The sequence below is a fragment of the Taudactylus pleione genome, unplaced genomic scaffold (genome assembly GCF_031769625.1).
Source record: "Taudactylus pleione unplaced genomic scaffold, aTauple2 ptg001431l, whole genome shotgun sequence".
Taxonomy (NCBI): domain Eukaryota; kingdom Metazoa; phylum Chordata; class Amphibia; order Anura; family Myobatrachidae; genus Taudactylus; species Taudactylus pleione.
Genome location: NW_028285830.1, coordinates 716,329 through 736,155, shown reverse-complemented (window position 1 = coordinate 736,155; position 19,827 = coordinate 716,329). Strand labels below are relative to the sequence as shown.

Genomic DNA, 19,827 nt, shown 5'->3' with positions numbered 1-19,827 from the left:
TGGGGTGACACAGGGGCAGGGGGACACATACTGTTGGTGACACATGGGCAGAGAGACACATACTGTGGGTTAACGAGTAGGTTACTATGGTACAGCGTAATATATTGGGATGAGACGGGCAGGTTCCATTGTAATATAATCGGGTGGCACAGGCAGAGGGACACTTGATGTGGTTGACTTGGGTAGTTTACTGTGGTCACAGTGTAATATAATTTGGGTGAGACTGGCACATTATTCTGGAATATAATGGGGTGAGACGGGCAGGTTAGTGTGGCTCACAGTGTAATATAATGGGGTGAGACAGGGGCAGGTTACTGTGGGTCACAGTGTAATATAATGGGGTGAGACAGGGGCAGGTTACTGTGGGTCACAGTGTAATATAATGGGGTGAGACATGGGCAGGTTACTGTGGGTCACAGTGTAATATAATGCGGTGAGATATGGGCAGGTTACTGAGGGTCACAGTGTAATGTAATGGGGTGAGACATGGGCAGGTTACTGTGGGCCACAGTGTAATATAATTGGGTGAGACATGGGTAGTTTACTGTGGTCACAGTGTAATATAATTTGGGTGAGACTGGCACGTTATTCTGGAATATAATGGGGTGAGACGGGCAGGTTAGTGTGGCTCACAGTGTAATATAATGGGGTGAGACGGGCAGGTTACTGTGGGTCACAGTGTAATATAATGGGGTGAGACAGGGGCAGGTTACTGTGGGTCACAGTGTAATATAATGGGGTGAGACATGGGCAGGTTACTGTGGGTCACAGTGTAATATAATGGGGTGAGACATGGGCAGGTTACTGAGGGTCACAGTGTAATATAATGGGGTGAGACATGGGCAGGTTACTGTGGGCCACAGTGTAATATAATGGGGTGAGACAGGGGCAGGTTACTGTGGGTCACAGTGTAATGTAATGGGGTGAGACGGGCAGGTTACTGTGGGTCACAGTGTAATGTAATGGGGTGAGACGGGCAGGTTACTGTGGGTCACAGTGTAATGTAATGGGGTGAGACGGGCAGGTTACTGTGGGTCACAGTGTAATGTAATGGGGTGAGACGGGCAGGTTACTGTGGGTCACAGTGTCATATAATGGGGTGAGACATGGGCAGGTTACTATGGGTCACAGTGTAATATAATGGGGTGAGACAGGGGCAGGTTACTGTGGGTCACAGTGTAATGTAATGGGGTGAGACAGGGGCAGGTTACTGTGGGTCACAGTGTAATATAATGGGGTGAGACAGGGGCAGGTTACTGTGGGTCACAGTGTCATATAATGGGGTGAGACAGGGGCAGGTTACTGTGGGTCACAGTGTAATATAATGGGGTGAGACAGGGGCCGGTTACTGTAGGTCACAGTGTAATATAATTGGGATGAGACGGGCAGGTTCCATTGTAATATAATCGGGTGGCACAGGCAGAGGGACACTTGATGTGGTTGACTTGGGTAGTTTACTGTGGTCACAGTGTAATATAATTTGGGTGAGACTGGCACGTTATTCTGGAATATAATGGGGTGAGACGGGCAGGTTAGTGTGGCTCACAGTGTAATATAATGGGGTGAGACGGGCAGGTTACTGTGGGTCACAGTGTAATATAATGGGGTGAGACAGGGGCAGGTTACTGTGGGTCACAGTGTAATATAATGGGGTGAGACATGGGCAGGTTACTGTGGGTCACAGTGTAATATAATGGGGTGAGACATGGGCTGGTTACTGAGGGTCACAGTGTAATATAATGGGGTGAGACATGGGCAGGTTACTGTGGGCCACAGTGTAATATAATGGGGTGAGACGGGGACAGGTTACTGTGGGTCACAGTGTAATATAATGGGGTGAGACGGGGATAGGTTACTGTGGGTCACAGTGTAATGTAATGGGGTGAGACGGGCAGGTTACTGTGGGTCACAGTGTAATGTAATGGGGTGAGACGGGCAGGTTACTGTGGGTCACAGTGTAATGTAATGGGGTGAGACGGGCAGGTTACTGTGGGTCACAGTGTCATATAATGGGGTGAGACAGGGGCAGGTTACTATGGGTCACAGTGTAATATAATGGGGTGAGACATGGGCAGGTTACTGTGGGCCACAGTGTAATATAATGGGGTGAGACAGGGGCACGTTACTGTGGGTCACAGTGTAATGTAATGGGGTGAGACGGGCAGGTTACTGTGGGTCACAGTGTCATATAATGGGGTGAGACAGGGGCAGGTTACTATGGGTCACAGTGTAATATAATGGGGTGAGACAGGGGCAGGTTACTGTGGGTCACAGTGTAATGCAATGGGGTGAGACAGGGGCAGGTTACTGTGGGTCACAGTGTCATATAATGGGGTGAGACAGAGGCAGGTTACTGTGGGTCACAGTGTAATATAATGGGGTGAGACAGGGGCAGGTTACTGTGGGTCACAGTGTAATGTAATGGGGTGAGACAGGGGCAGGTTACTGTGGGTCACAGTGTAATATAATGGGGTGAGATGGGGGCAGGTTACTGTGGGTCACAGTGTAATATAATGGGGTGAGACAGGGACAGGTTACTGTGGGTCAAAGTGTAATGTAATGGGTTGAGACATGGGCGGGTTACGGTGGTCACAGTGTAATATAATGGGGTGAGACAGGGGCAGGTTACTGTGGGTCACAGTGTAATTTAATGGGGTGAGACAGGGGCAGGTTACTGTGGGCCACAGTGTAATATAATGGGGTGAGACAGGGGCAGGTTACTGTGGGCCACAGTGTAATATAATGAGGTGAGACAGGGGCAGGTTACTATGGGTCACAGTGTAATATAATGGGGTGAGACGGGCAGGTTACTGTGGGTCACAGTGTAATATAATGGGGTGAGACAGGGACAGGTTACTGTGGGTCACAGTGTAATATAATGGGGTGAGACGGGCAGGTTACTGTGGGTCACAGTGTAATATAATGGGGTGAGACGGGCAGTTTACGGTGGTCACAGTGTAATATAATGGGGTGAGACAGGGACAGGTTACTGTGGGTCACAGTGTAATATAATGGGGTGAGACAGGGGCAGGTTACTGTGGTCACAGTGTAATATAATGGGGTGAGACAGGGGCAGGTTACTGTGGGTCACAGTGTAATGTAATGGGGTGAGACAGGGGCAGGTTACTGTGGGTCACAGTGTAATATAATGGGGTTTGATGGGGGCAGGTTACTGTGGATCACAGTGTAATATAATGGGGTGAGACGGACAGGTTACTGTGGTCACAGTGTAATGTAATGGGGTAAGACAGGGGCAGGTTACTGTGGGTCACAGTGTAAAATAATGGGGGTGAGACAGGGGCAGGTTACTGTGGGTCACAGTGTAATATAACGGGGTGAGACGGGCAGGTAACGGTGGTCACAGTGTAATATAATGGGGTGAGACGGGGACAGGTTACTGTGGGTCACAGTGTAATGTAATGGGGTGAGACAGGGGCAGGTTACGGTGGTTACAGTGTAATATAATGAGGTGAGACAGGGGCAGGTTACTGTGGGTCACAGTGTAATATAATGAGGTGAGACAGGGGCAGGTTACTGTGGGTCACAGTGTAATGTAATGGGGTGAGACAGGCAGGTTACGGTGGTTACAGTGTAATATAATGGGGTGAGACAGGGGCAGGTTACTGTGGGTCACAGTGTAATATAATGGGGTGAGACGGGCAGGTTACTGTGGGTCACAGTGTAATGTAATGGGGTGAGACAGGGGCAGGTTACTGTGGTCACAGTGTAATATAATGGGGTGAGACAGGGGCAGGTTACTGTGGGCCACAGTGTAATATAATGGGGTGAGACAGGGGCAGGTTACTATGGGTCACAGTGTAATATAATGGGTTGAGACGGGCAGGTTACTGTGGGTCACAGTGTAATATAATGGGGTGAGACGGGGACAGGTTACTGTGGGTCACAGTGTAATATAATGGGGTGAGACGGGGATAGGTTACTGTGGGTCACAGTGTAATATAATGGGGTGAGACGGGGACAGGTTACTGTGGGCCACAGTGTAATATAATGGGGTGAGACAGGGGCAGGTTACTATGGGTCACAGTGTAATATAATGGGGTGAGACGGGCAGGTTACTGTGGGTCACAGTGTAATGTAATGGGGTGAGACAGGGGCAGGGTACTGTGGTCACAGTGTAATATAATGGGGTGAGACAGGGGCAGGTTACTGTGGTCACAGTGTAATATAATGGGGTGAGACAGGGACAGGTTACTGTGGGTCACAATGTAATGGGGTGAGACGGGCAGGTTACTGTGGGTCACAGTGTAATATAATGGGGTGAGACAGGGGCAGGTTACTTTGGGTCACAGTGTAATATAATGGGGTGAGACAGGGGCAGGTTACGGTGGTCACAGTGTAATATAATGGGGTGAGACATGGGCAGGTTACTGTGGGTCACAGTGTAATATAATGGAGTGAGACAGGGGCAGGTTACTGTGGGTCACAGTGTCATATAATGGGGTGAGACGGGCAGGTTACTGTGGGTCACAGTGTAATATAATGGGGTGAGACGGGCAGGTTACTGTGGGTCACAGTGTAATATAATGGGGTGAGACAGGGGCAGGTTACGGTGGTCACAGTGTAATATAATGGAGTGAGACAGGGACAGGTTACTGTGGGCCACAGTGTAATATAATGGGGTGAGACGGGCAGGTTACTGTGGGTCACAGTGTAATATAATGGGGTGAGACGGGCAGGTTACGGTGGTCACAGTGTAATATAATGGAGTGAGACAGGGACAGGTTACTGTGGGTCACAGTGTAATATAATGGGGTGAGACAGGGACAGGTTACTGTGGGTCACAGTGTAATATAATGGGGTGAGACGGACAGGTTACTGTGGGTCACAGTGTAATATAACGGGGTGAGACGGGCAGGTTACTGTGGGTCACAGTGTAATATAATGGGGTGAGACGGGCAGGTTACTGTGGGTCACAGTGTAATATAATGGGGTGAGACGGGCAGGTTACTGTGGGTCACAGTGTAATATAATGGGTGAGGTAGTTTGGTAGTGACGTTTGGGGCATGGGAAAAGAATGATGCATCAGTTGTGCGTTATACTGGGATGACGAGAGGTATACTGCAGGGTGGGGCAGTTGTGTGGTATACTGGGATGATATGAGAGGTATACTGCAGGGTGGGGCAGTTGTGCGGTATACTGGGATGATATGAGAGGTATACTGCAGGGTGCTGCAGTTGTGCGGTATACTGGGATGACATGAGAGGTATACGGCAGGGTGGGGCAGTTGTGTGGTATACTGTGATGACATGAGAGGTATACGGCAGGGTGGGGCAGTTGTGTGGTATACTGGGATGATAGGAGAGGTATACTGCAGGGTGGGGCAGTTGTGCGGTATACTGGGATGATATGAGAGGTATACGGCAGGGTGGGGCAGTTGTGCGGTATACTGGGATGATATGAGAGGTATACGGCAGGGTGGGGCAGTTGTGCGGTATACTGGGATGATATGAGAGGTATACGGCAGGGTGGGGCAGTTGTGTGGTATACTGGGATTATATGAGAGGTATACGGCAGGGTGGGGCAGTTGTGCGGTATACTGGGATGATATGAGAGGTATACGGCAGGGTGGGGCAGTTGTGCGGTATACTGCGATGATATGAGAGGTATACTGCAGGGTGGGTAGTTGTGTGGTATTCTGGGATTATATGAGAGGTATACGGCAGGGTGGGGCAGTTGTGCGGTACACTGGGATGATATGAGAGGTATACGGCAGGGTGGGGCAGTTGTGCGGTATACTGGGATGATATGAGAGGTATACGGCAGGGTGGGGCAGTCGTGCGGTACACTGGGATGATATGAGAGGTATACGGCAGGGTGGGGCAGTTGTGCGGTATACTGGGATGATATGAGGTATACGGCAGGGTGGGGCAGTTGTGCGGTATACTGGGATGATATGAGAGGTATACTGCAGGGTGGGGTAGTTGTGTGGTATACTGGGATTATATGAGAGGTATACGGCAGGGTGGGGCTGGTGTGCGGTATACTGGGATGATATGAGAGGTATACGGCAGGGTGGGGCAGTTGTGCGGTATACTGGGATGATATGAGAGGTATACGACAGGGTGGGGCAGTTGTGCGGTATACTGGGATGACATGAGAGGTATACGGCAGGGTGGGGCAGTTGTGCGGTATACTGGGATGACATGAGAGGTATACGGCAGGGTGGGGCAGTTGTGCGGTATACTGGGATGCTATGATTGGTATACTGCAGGGTGGGGCAGTTGTGCGGTATACTAGGATGACATGAGAGGTATACGGCAGGGTGGGGCAGTTGTGCGGTATACTGGGATGATATGAGAGGTATACGGCAGGGTGGGGCAGTTGTGCGGTATACTAGGATGACATGAGAGGTATACGGCAGGGTGGGGCAGTTGTGCGGTATACTGGGATGATATGAGAGGTATACGGCAGGGTGGGGCAGTTGTACGGTAAACTGGGATGATAAGAGAGGTATACGGCAGGGTGGGGCAGTTGTGCGGTATACTGGGATGATAAGAGAGGTATACTGGGATGATAAGAGAGGTATACGGCAGGGTGGGGCAGTTGCGCGGTATACTGGGATGATAAGAGAGGTATACGGCAGGGTGGGGCGGTTGTGCTGTATACTGGGATGATATGAGAGGTATACGGCAGGGTGGGGCAGTTGTGCGGTATACTGGGATGATATGAGAGGTATACGGCAGGGTGGGGCAGTTGTGCTGTATACTGGGATGACATGAGAGTTATACTGGGATGATATGAGCGGTATACTGGGATGACATGAGAGTTTTACTGGGATGATATGAGAGGTATACTGGGATGACATGAGAGGTATACTGGGATGACATGAGAGGTATACTGGGATGACATGAGAGGTATACTGGGATGACATGAGAGGTATACTGGGATGACATGAGAGGTATACTGGGATGACATGAGAGGTATACTGGGATGACATGAGAGTTATACTGGGATGACATGAGAGGTATACTGGGATGACATGAGAGGTATACGGCAGGGTGGGGCAGTTGTGCGGTATACTGGGATGACATGAGAGGTATACGGCAGGGTGGGGCAGTTGTGCGGTATACTGGGATGCTATGATTGGTATACTGCAGGGTGGGGCAGTTGTGCGGTATACTAGGATGACATGAGAGGTATACGGCAGGGTGGGGCAGTTGTGCGGTATACTGGGATGATATGAGAGGTATACGGCAGGGTGGGGCAGTTGTGCGGTATACTAGGATGACATGAGAGGTATACGGCAGGGTGGGGCAGTTGTGCGGTATACTGGGATGATATGAGAGGTATACGGCAGGGTGGGGCAGTTGTACGGTAAACTGGGATGATAAGAGAGGTATACGGCAGGGTGGGGCAGTTGTGCGGTATACTGGGATGATAAGAGAGGTATACTGGGATGATAAGAGAGGTATACGGCAGGGTGGGGCAGTTGCGCGGTATACTGGGATGATAAGAGAGGTATACGGCAGGGTGGGGCGGTTGTGCTGTATACTGGGATGATATGAGAGGTATACGGCAGGGTGGGGCAGTTGTGCGGTATACTGGGATGATATGAGAGGTATACGGCAGGGTGGGGCAGTTGTGCTGTATACTGGGATGACATGAAAGTTATACTGGGATGATATGAGCGGTATACTGGGATGACATGAGAGTTTTACTGGGATGATATGAGAGGTATACTGGGATGACATGAGAGGTATACTGGGATGACATGAGAGGTATACTGGGATGACATGAGAGGTATACTGGGATGACATGAGAGGTATACTGGGATGACATGAGAGGTATACTGGGATGACATGAGAGGTATACTGGGATGACATGAGAGGTATACTGGGATGACATGAGAGTTATACTGGGATGACATGAGAGGTATACTGGGATGACATGAGAGGTATACTGGGATGACATGAGAGGTATACTGGGATGACATGAGAGGTATACTGGGATGACATGAGAGGTATACTGGGATGACATGAGAGGTATACTGGGATGACATGAGAGGTATACTGGGATGACATGAGAGGTATACGGCAGGGTGGGGCAGTTGTCCGGTATACTGGGATGACATGAGAGGTATACTGGGATGACATTATAGGTATGCTGGGATGATAGGAGACGTATACTGGGATGATAGGAGAGGTATACTGGGATGATAGGAGAGGTATACGGCAGGGTGGGGCAGTTGCCAGGTATACTGGGATGATAGGAGAGGTATACGGCAGGGTGCTTAGCTGATTGGTAGTGGGTTATATAGGAATGTACTGTACACACCAGCAATAAGGTCACATAAATACAGTTAGGATTAGTATTGCTGTGAATTTGAGAAGAAAATTGTCTTTAAACCCCTTATTGTATAAATGTATTAATCATACTGAAATGCAGGTGTAACTATTGCACCATTTATACCGTACAGCTGTCAGGCTCTATGGCGCGCCTAATATATCATGCATTGCTAAGATTATAATATAATGGGGGCAGATCTTTTATATTTGTTGGATGTGTCCAATAAAAATTATTGATGGAAAAAAACCTCCTATTTCCCAGTCACAGTAGTAAATCTGGCAAATGACTAATAAAAGGTTCTTATCGCGTGTTAGCCTTACATAGGCAGAACTGCAATTGGATTTAATCCGATAATCCTCTTTCCAGAGGTCACTTGAGCTTTGAGTGATACTGACTGTGCCCCTAAAGCAGCATATGAGGCAGTAATGGCGGATACAGGTATTGGTAGCGACGTTTCTAGGTGCATACTGCAAGCTGTGTTCCCTATATTATGTTATTATATGTGACGTAAGTTATACGCGTTGTATAACAGGTGTCTTTATATCGCCAGGCTTGTCCAAACCAGGAGCAAACACCGCTTTAGGGTTACGAAAATCTTTATTGTCTGTAGGTGGCGGACAAACAATGAAGCCTGGTTATTCAGCATATATGTTTTGAAGTGTGGGAGGAAATCCGTGCACCTAGGGGAAGCCCACGTGGAGAACATACAAACTCCACATAGATAGGGGTCTATAGAGGAATAAAACCAGGCACCTCAGTGCTATGCAGCAGTAATGGTAACCACTACGCCATCCGTGCTTTCCCCAGTCATGATCACGCCGTCTGATGGTGCTACATCTATTATGCCGCTTTGCTGAACTAATCCGTTTCATCCTTGTCATTTTGGGACAGCCTCCTAGAGAGTTCAAGGCGTGGAAGACGAATGCCGTCCCCCCTCCGGAGTCTTACAAGGTGGAGGAGAAGGGTCCGCCTCCTGAGTTGGACATGGCAATTAAATGGTCCAATATTTACCAGGACAATGGGGACGACGCTCCTGAGCAAGTGAAGAAAGCAAAGATCCTGCCGGAGGATGAGGCAGCCGCGGAGTCGCCTGCTTCTGGTACACTGCCCATGACATACCCCCCCCCCCCCCGGCCTGCACATACCCTCTCCGTGTGGGGCTAGCACCTAGTTATTGGGATAGATGTTCCATTGTTCACATTAGACCTGCAGCCGCTCCCTATAGCTCAGCAGCCTCTCCATGACCAGTGCATTTATAACTTAGTGCCGAGATACCCGCTTCACCAAGAGCCATTTATAGTATTTCCTAGTCACAGAGAGACTTGTACGTAGCTAATATGTATGGCCGATGTGTAATCTGCATCTGCGCTGTCCGAGGTGTATAGCTGAGACATGGGATGGGATGTAACCTCTCCATGACCAGTGCATTTATACCTTAGTGCCGAGATTCCCGCTTCACCAAGAGCCATTTATAGTATTTCCTAGTCACAGAGAGACTTGTACGTAGCTAATATGTATGGCTGATGTGTAATCTGCATCTGTGCTGTCCGAGGTGTATACCTGAGACATGGGATGGGATGTAACCTCTCCATGATCAGTGCAATTATACCTTAGTGCCGAGATACCATTATAACCGATTCACCAAGAGACATTTATAGTATTTCCTAGTCACAGAGAGACTTGTACGTAGCTAATATGTATGGCTGATGTGTAATCTGCATCTGCGCTGTCCGAGGTGTATACCTGAGACATGGGATGGGATGTAACCTCTCCATGACCAGTGCATTTATACCTTAGTGCCGAGATACCCGCTTCTCCAAGAGCCATTTATAGTATTTCCTAGTCACAGAGAGACTTGTACGTAGCTAATATGTATGGCCGATGTGTAATCTGCATCTGCGCTGTCCGAGGTTTATACCTGAGACATGGGATGGGATGTAACCTCTCCTTGACCAGTGCATTTATACCTTGGTGCCGAGATACCCGCTTCACCAAGAGCCATTTATAGTATTTCCTAGTCACAGAGAGACTTGTACGTAGCTAATATGTATGGCCGATGTGTAATCTGCATCTGTGCTGTCCGAGGTGTATACCTGAGACATGGGATGGGATGTAACCTCTCCATGACCAGTGCATTTATACCTTACTGCGGAGAGACCATTATAACCGCTTCACCAAGAGCCATTTATAGTATTTCCTAGTCACAGAGAGACTTGTACGTAGCTAATATGTATGGCCGATGTGTAATCTGCATCTGTGCTGTCCAAGGTGTATACCTGAGACATGGGATGGGATGTAGCCTCTCCATGACCAGTGCATTTATACCTTAGTGCCGAGATACCCGCTTCACCAAGAGTCATTTATAGTATTTCCTAGTCACAGAGAGACTTGTACGTAGCTAATATGTATGGCCGATGTGTAATCTGTTCTGTCCGAGGTGTATACCTGAGACCTGGGATGGGATGTAACCTGTCCATGACCAGTGTATTTATACCTTAGTGCCGAGATACCATTAGGCATATACCCGCTTCACCAAGAGCCATTTATAGTATTTCCTAGTCACAGGGAGACTTATACGTAGCTAATATGTATGGCCAATGTGTAATCTGCGTCTGTGCTGTCCGAGGTGTATACCTGAGACATGGGATGGGATGTAACCTCTCCATAACCAGTGCATTTATACCTTAGTGCCGAGATACCATTATAACCGATTCACCAAGAGCCATTTATAGTATTTCCTAGTCACAGAGACTTGTACGTAGCTAATATGTATGGCCGATGTGTAATCTGTGCTGTCCGAGGTGTATACCTTAGACATGGGATGGGATGTAACCTCTCCATGACCAGTGCATTTATACCTTAGTGCCGAGATACCATTATAACCGCTTCACCAAGAGCCATTTATAGTATTTCCTAGTCACAGAGAGACTTGTACGTAGCTAATATGTATGGCCGATGTGTAATCTGCATCTGCGCTGTCCGAGGTGTATACCTGAGACATGGGATGGGATGTAACCTCTCCATGACCAGTGCATTTATACCTTAGTGCCGAGATACCCGCTTCACCAAGAGCCATTTATAGTATTTCCTAGTCACAGAGAGACTTGTACGTAGCTAATATGTATGGCCGATGTGTAATCTGCATCTGCGCTGTCCGAGGTTTATACCTGAGACATGGGATGGGATGTAACCTCTCCTTGACCAGTGCATTTATACCTTGGTGCCGAGATACCCGCTTCACCAAGAGCCATTTATAGTATTTCCTAGTCACAGGGAGACTTATACGTAGCTAATATGTATGGCCGATGTGTAATCTGCGTCTGTGCTGTCCGAGGTGTATACCTGAGACATGGGATGGGATGTAACCTCTCCATAACCAGTGCATTTATACCTTAGTGCCGAGATACCATTATAACCGATTCACCAAGAGCCATTTATAGTATTTCCTAGTCACAGAGACTTGTACGTAGCTAATATGTATGGCCGATGTGTAATCTGTGCTGTCCGAGGTGTATACCTTAGACATGGGATGGGATGTAACCTCTCCATGACCAGTGTATTTATACCTTAGTGCCGAGATACCATTATAACCGCTTCACCAAGAGCCATTTATAGTATTTCCTAGTCACAGAGAGACTTGTACGTAGCTAATATGTATGGCCGATGTGTAATCTGTGCTGTCCGAGGTGTATACCTGAGACACGGGATGGGATGTAACCTCTCCATGATCAGTGCATTTATACCTTGGTGCCGAGAGACCATTATAACCGCTTCACCAAGAGCCATTTATAGTATTTCCTAGTCAGTCCTAGTTTGTGCTTTATATAGTATAGCAGAGTCCATATCTGGTTATAGCATTGGCATTATATAGGATGACCCGGGCATAATTGGCATACACACTTTGCCATACGTGCATTTATGGTATAGGAATAATACTGGAAATGTGGCCGGTACATGAGCATTTTTATATAATAGACCAGTGTTTCCTCAGGACACGCTAACAGCGCACGTTGCCCAGTTCTGCTAGTTGGCGCACAGGCGTATTCATTATTGACTGACATATTTTTAAAGATCCACAAATGAGCTAATTATTTCACTTGTGATTCTCTGAGGAAGCCAAGAAATCATGCCCTGTTAGGGTCCCCTGAGGACTGGAGATGGACACGGTTTCCCAAACTCCACCATTACAGCCCAGCTTTTAAAGGTGCCTACACACATGGCGATGTGCTCATGATCAGCTGATGTGTACGATTTCCCTTGAAACTCTCCCCGGCAGCCCAGCACACGATCTGCACATGATTTGGTGTCCAATCTTCATACGATCTCACCTTTATCCAGACTGTCACAGTGCATCGTGTCCCTGATTGTCAGATCTGCCCTACAGCACGGCAGATCTGACGATGCGATGTGCGACCAGCGGGGACTCACGATTTGGAATTTTTTTTTACATCATCTGTCTTTCTGATGCGTCGGAATCAACCATATCGTGTGAAAAAACGGTGTGTGTAGGCACCAAATTGACTGAGGTACACCTGCCGTATACTTGGGAACCACCCCTGAATTAATTTTGTTAGGTACTTTGTTCCCCATAATTTTTTTTTTTTTTTACCCCAAAATTGAACTTATTTTTGGGGGGAGTCTCTATTTTTTTTAAATACTTTTTTTAACACCGATCATTTTTAGGGGCCATTCCCAACGGTGCAGGCTATTTTTTTTTTTTTTTAAGCCTGCACCCCTAACCCCAATTCTGCACTTTTTTTCGCCACCTATTCTGTGGTGAAAACTTATCCCCGTTTTTTTACAAAGACCAAAAAGTCTTTGTTATTGAATACGGGGATAATTAAAATAGGCGAAAATTACGTCGCCGATGACGGGTTTTCTCCTAAAATTGAATACTGCCCTAAGTCACACACAGATATACAGGTGTCACATATCACATTACTCAAACCAGGCTCCCATATACAGACTCAGGAGCACACAGATATACAGGTGTCGCATATAACATTACTTAGCGCAGTCTCCCATATACAGACTCAGGAGCACACAGATATACAGGTGTCACACATCACATTACTCAGCGCAGTCTCCCATATACAGACTCAGGAGCACACAGATATACAGGGGTCACATATCACATTACTCAGCGCAGTCTCCTATATACAGACTCAGGAGCACACAGATATACAGGTGTCACACATCACATTACTCAGCGCAGTCTCCTATATACAGACTCAGGAGCACACAGATATACAGGTGTCACATATCACATTACTCAGCGCAGTCTCCCATATACAGACTCAGGAGCACACAGATATACAGGTGTCACATATCACATTACTCAGCACAGTCTCCTATATACAGACTCAGGAGCACACAGATATACAGGTGTCACATATCACATTACTCAGCGCAGTCTCCATATACAGAGTCAGGAGCACACAGATATACGGGTGTCACATTACTCAGCGCAGTTTCCCATATACAGACTAAGGAGCACACAGATATACAGGTGTCAAATATCACATTACTCAGCACAGTCTCCCATATACAGACTCAGGAGCACACAGATATACAGGTGTCACATATCACATTACTCAGCGCAGTCTCCTATATACAGACTCAGGAGCACACAGATATACAGGTGTCGCATATCACAGTACTCAGCGCAGTCTCCCATATACAGACTCAGGAGCACACAGATATACAGGTGTCACATATCACATTACTCAGCGCAGTCTCCTATATACAGACTCAGGAGCACACAGATATACAGGTGTCACATATCACATTACTCAGCGCAGTCTCCTATATACAGACTCAGGAGCACACAGATATACAGGTGTCACACATCACATTACTCAGCGCAGTCTCCCATATACAGACTCAGGAGCACACAGATATACAGGTGTCGCATATCACATTACTCAGCACAGTCTCCCATATACAGACTCAGGAGCACACAGATATACAGGTGTCACATATCACATTACTCAGCGCAGTCTCCTATATACAGACTCAGGAGCACACAGATATACAGGTGTCACATATCACATTACTCAGCGCAGTCTCCTATATACAGACTCAGGAGCACACAGATATAGAGGTGTCACATATCACATTACTCAGCACAGTCTCCCATATACAGACTCAGGAGCACACAGATATACAGGTGTCACATCACATTACTCAGCGCAGTCTCCTATATACAGACTCAGGAGCACACAGATATACAGGTGTCACATATCACATTACTCAGCGCAGTCTCCTATATACAGACTCAGGAGCACACAGATATACAGGTGTCACATATCACATTACTCAGCGCAGTCTCCATATACAGAGTCAGGAGCACACAGATATACGGGTGTTACATTACTCAGCGCAGTTTCCCATATACAGACTAAGGAGCACACAGATATACAGGTGTCAAATATCACATTACTCAGCACAGTCTCCCATATACAGACTCAGGAGCACACAGATATACAGGTGTCACATATCACATTACTCAGCACAGTCTCCCATATACAGACTCAGGAGCACACAGATATACAGGTGTCACATATCACATTACTCAGCGCAGTCTCCCATATACAGACTCAGGAGCACACAGATATACAGGTGTCACATATCACATTACTCAGCGCAGTCTCCTATATACAGACTCAGGAGCACACAGATATACAAGTATCGCATATCACAGTACTCAGCGCAGTCTCCCATATACAGACTCAGGAGCACACAGATATACAGGTGTCACATATCACATTACTCAGCGCAGTCTCCTATATACAGACTCAGGAGCACACAGATATACAGGTGTCACATATCACATTACTCAGCGCAGTCTCCTATATACAGACTCAGGAGCACACAGATATACAGGTGTCACACATCACATTACTCAGCGCAGTCTCCCATATACAGACTCAGGAGCACACAGATATACAGGTGTCACATATCACATTACTCAGCACAGTCTCCTATATACAGACTCATGAGCACACAGATATACAGGTGTCACATATCACATTACTCAGCGCAGTCTCCTATATACAGACTCAGGAGCACACAGATATACAGGTGTCACACATCACATTACTCAGCGCAGTCTCCTATATACAGACTCAGGAGCACACAGATATACAGGTGTCGCATATCACATTACTCAGCATAGTCTCCCATATACAGACTCAGGAGCCACAGATATACAGGTGTCACATATCACATTACACAGCACAGTCTCCCATATACAGACTCAGGAGCACACAGATATACAGGTGTCACATATCACATTACTCAGCGCTGTCTCCTATATACAGACTGAGGAGCACACAGATATGCAGGTGTCACATTACTCAGCGCAGTCTCCATATACAGACTCAGGAGCACACAGATATACAGGCGTCACATATCACATTACTCAGCGCAGTCTCCTATATACAGACTCAGGAGCACACAGATATACAGGTGTCACATATCACATTACTCAGCGCAGTCTCCTATATACAGACTCAGGAGCACACAGATATACGGGTGTCACATTACTCAGCGCAGTTTCCCATATACAGACTAAGGAGCACACAGATATACAGGTGTCAAATATCACATTACTCAGCACAGTCTCCCATATACAGACTCAGGAGCACACAGATATACAGGTGTCACATATCACATTACTCAGCACAGTCTCCCATATACAGACTCAGGAGCACACAGATATACAGGTGTCACATCACATTACTCAGCGCAGTCTCCTATATACAGACTCAGGAGCACACAGATATACAGGTGTCACATATCACATTACTCAGCGCAGTCTCCTATATACAGACTCAGGAGCACACAGATATACAGGTGTCACATATCACATTACTCAGCGCAGTCTCCATATACAGAGTCAGGAGCACACAGATATACGGGTGTCACATTACTCAGCGCAGTTTCCCATATACAGACTAAGGAGCACACAGATATACAGGTGTCAAATATCACATTACTCAGCACAGTCTCCCATATACAGACTCAGGAGCACACAGATATACAGGTGTCACATATCACATTACTCAGCACAGTCTCCCATATACAGACTCAGGAGCACACAGATATACAGGTGTCACATATCACATTACTCAGCGCAGTCTCCCATATACAGACTCAGGAGCACACAGATATACAGGTGTCACATATCACATTACTCAGCGCAGTCTCCTATATACAGACTCAGGAGCACACAGATATACAAGTATCGCATATCACAGTACTCAGCGCAGTCTCCCATATACAGACTCAGGAGCACACAGATATACAGGTGTCACATATCACATTACTCAGCGCAGTCTCCTATATACAGACTCAGGAGCACACAGATATACAGGTGTCACATATCACATTACTCAGCGCAGTCTCCTATATACAGACTCAGGAGCACACAGATATACAGGTGTCACACATCACATTACTCAGCGCAGTCTCCCATATACAGACTCAGGAGCACACAGATATACAGGTGTCACATATCACATTACTCAGCACAGTCTCCTATATACAGACTCATGAGCACACAGATATACAGGTGTCACATATCACATTACTCAGCGCAGTCTCCTATATACAGACTCAGGAGCACACAGATATACAGGTGTCACACATCACATTACTCAGCGCAGTCTCCTATATACAGACTCAGGAGCACACAGATATACAGGTGTCGCATATCACATTACTCAGCATAGTCTCCCATATACAGACTCAGGAGCCACAGATATACAGGTGTCACATATCACATTACACAGCACAGTCTCCCATATACAGACTCAGGAGCACACAGATATACAGGTGTCACATATCACATTACTCAGCGCTGTCTCCTATATACAGACTGAGGAGCACACAGATATGCAGGTGTCACATTACTCAGCGCAGTCTCCATATACAGACTCAGGAGCACACAGATATACAGGCGTCACATATCACATTACTCAGCGCAGTCTCCTATATACAGACTCAGGAGCACACAGATATACAGGTGTCACATATCACATTACTCAGCGCAGTCTCCTATATACAGACTCAGGAGCACACAGATATACAGGTGTCGCATTACTCAGTGCAGTCTCCCATATACAGACTCAGTAGCACACAGATATACAGGTGTCACATATCACATTACTCAGCGCAGTCTCCTATATACAGACTCAGGAGCACACAGATATACAGGTGTCACATATCACATTACTCAGCGCAGTCTCCTATATACAGACTCAGGAACACACAGATATACAGGTGTCACATATCACATTACTCAGCGCAGTCTCCCATATACAGACTCAGGAGCACACAGATATACAGGTGTCACATATCACATTACTCAGCACAGTCTCCTATATACAGACTCAGGAGCACACAGATATACAGGTGTCACATTACTCAGCACAGTCTCCCATATACAGACTCAGGAGCACACAGATATACAGGTGTCACATATCACATTACTCAGCGCAGTCTCCTATATACAGACTCAGGAGCACACAGATATACAGGTGTCACATATCACATTACTCAGCGCAGTCTCCTATATACAGACTCAGGAGCACACATATATACAGGTGTCACATATCACATTACTCAGCACAGTCTCCCATATACAGACTCAGGAGCACACAGATATACAGGTGTCACATATCACATTACTCAGCGCAGTCTCCTATATACAGACTCAGGAGCACACAGATATACAGGTGTCACATATCACATTACTCAGCGCAGTCTCCCATATACAGACTCAGGAGCACACAGATATACAGGTGTCACATATCACATTACTCAGCGCAGTCTCCTATATACAGTCTCAGGAGCACACAGATATACAGGTGTCACATATCACATTACTCAGCGCAGTCTCCTATATACAGACTCAGGAGCACACATATATACAGGTGTCACATTACTCAGCACAGTCTCCCATATACAGACTCAGGAGCACACAGATATACAGGTGTCACATATCACATTACTCAGCGCAGTCTCCTATATACAGACTCAGGAGCACACAGATATACAGGTGTCACATATCACATTACTCAGCGCAGTCTCCCATATACAGACTCAGGAGCACACAGATATACAGGTGTCACATATCACATTACTCAGCGCAGTCTCCTATATACAGTCTCAGGAGCTATACAGGAGATATACAGGTGACACATTACTCAGCGCAGCCTGCTGGTGCGTCCTAGTCACATTTCCGCTAAATAAAGACCCCTGGTGATGGCAGAACCTCGCACGCTGTGAGAGGCTTTTTAGCACAAGTGCAGCAGACATTTATAAGGACACATCTGCAGTAGTTGTCACCTGTGCACAAGCATGGATACTCTTAAAACCTGTACTGTATTGGCGCAGTTTGGGAACCTCTCCTCTATGAGCTATATTCATATTTAAGTTTAGCTTGGGAATCATTCTCGAGCATCATGTGCGGCCTCCGTTACTTTTACTAAATGATTGTTGTTCTTTCAGACGATGACCAGGACGAGGCGTCTTCTGCTAAGAAACCCAAGGTGTGATCACTGGAGGCGTGAACGCTATCTGCCTGGATCCAGGGGTCATAGGACGATGCACTGGGGACCCCCTGGCTAGAATACTGCTGTGACTGAGTGTGTAGGTCTCTCACGTGTCTATATTCACCAACGTATTGGCAGCTGTACAGATATAATAGAACTTGTGGCGTGGTACAAGATGCTAGTCCTGGAGATTATAATCCGCTGCCTAGCAGCTCCTGTTGTTACGTTGTCGAGCAGTTAAAATGCAGTTTGGTTTTGCCGCTTGTCTGCATTGTGTTAGAAGCCTTTTATAAAGGAGTGTGATTCAGACGAAGTTACTGTAATAATGCCGCAGGGAACCTGTTTTAGAAAATGACTTTGTAAATAGACCACTGGAATTAAATTTACATTTGGTAAGTTGTCTCCTGATTTGGAGTTATTTTGTATTATTAAATGTCACTACAGCTCTGGGTACCTGAGAGGTTGAGCGGTGCATGTTACCATATTTCCAAGTGCTGACTAAGTTCCCAATTTACCTTACAGGACTTTATAGAATTCAAGCTACTAGCACCAACCACAGCAAATACAGCCGTCTTCTGAAGAGAGACACAAAGCAGATATTGTACTAGGTCAGTACATAGTACATGAGTGCAGTACAGTTATACATGCAATATTAGTATGCCATATATACATAATACCCCCTGCTTACACTATGGGAGCGTAGGCGAGGGGCAGTGACGTTACAGGTGCATAAGGTCTGTCTAGTGCCGGGACCAAGCTTACCATCAGATCGGTGTGATCGATTAAACATGAGAATATTGTCTATCTATAGAGAGAGTTCTGTTCTAGTGTACAATGGTCTGAATACAGGTGCACAGACATTTGTCAGAGTTTCTCTGCATACATGTGATACAGTCACTGTATATTATGTCTAATCCTGCCACCAAAATCTGAATAGAACGTTCCGGTCAGCGTCCTTAAA

At 46.7% G+C, this 19,827-nt stretch overlaps 1 protein-coding gene across 1 annotated transcript in view; it reads left to right on the top strand.

Annotated features, from left to right (window-relative positions):
* Positions 1-19,265, top strand: part of CUNH1orf52 (chromosome unknown C1orf52 homolog) — a 53,772-nt gene extending 34,507 nt beyond the window's left edge. Inside the window, exons 2-3 of the mRNA XM_088463704.1 lie at positions 9,199-9,406; positions 18,823-19,265. Coding sequence (XP_088319830.1) covers positions 9,199-9,406; positions 18,823-18,869 — 255 coding nt within the window. The 3' untranslated portion in view covers positions 18,870-19,265. The remainder of the gene's footprint in view (positions 1-9,198; positions 9,407-18,822) is intronic.
* The last annotated feature ends 562 nt before the right edge of the window (positions 19,266-19,827 follow it).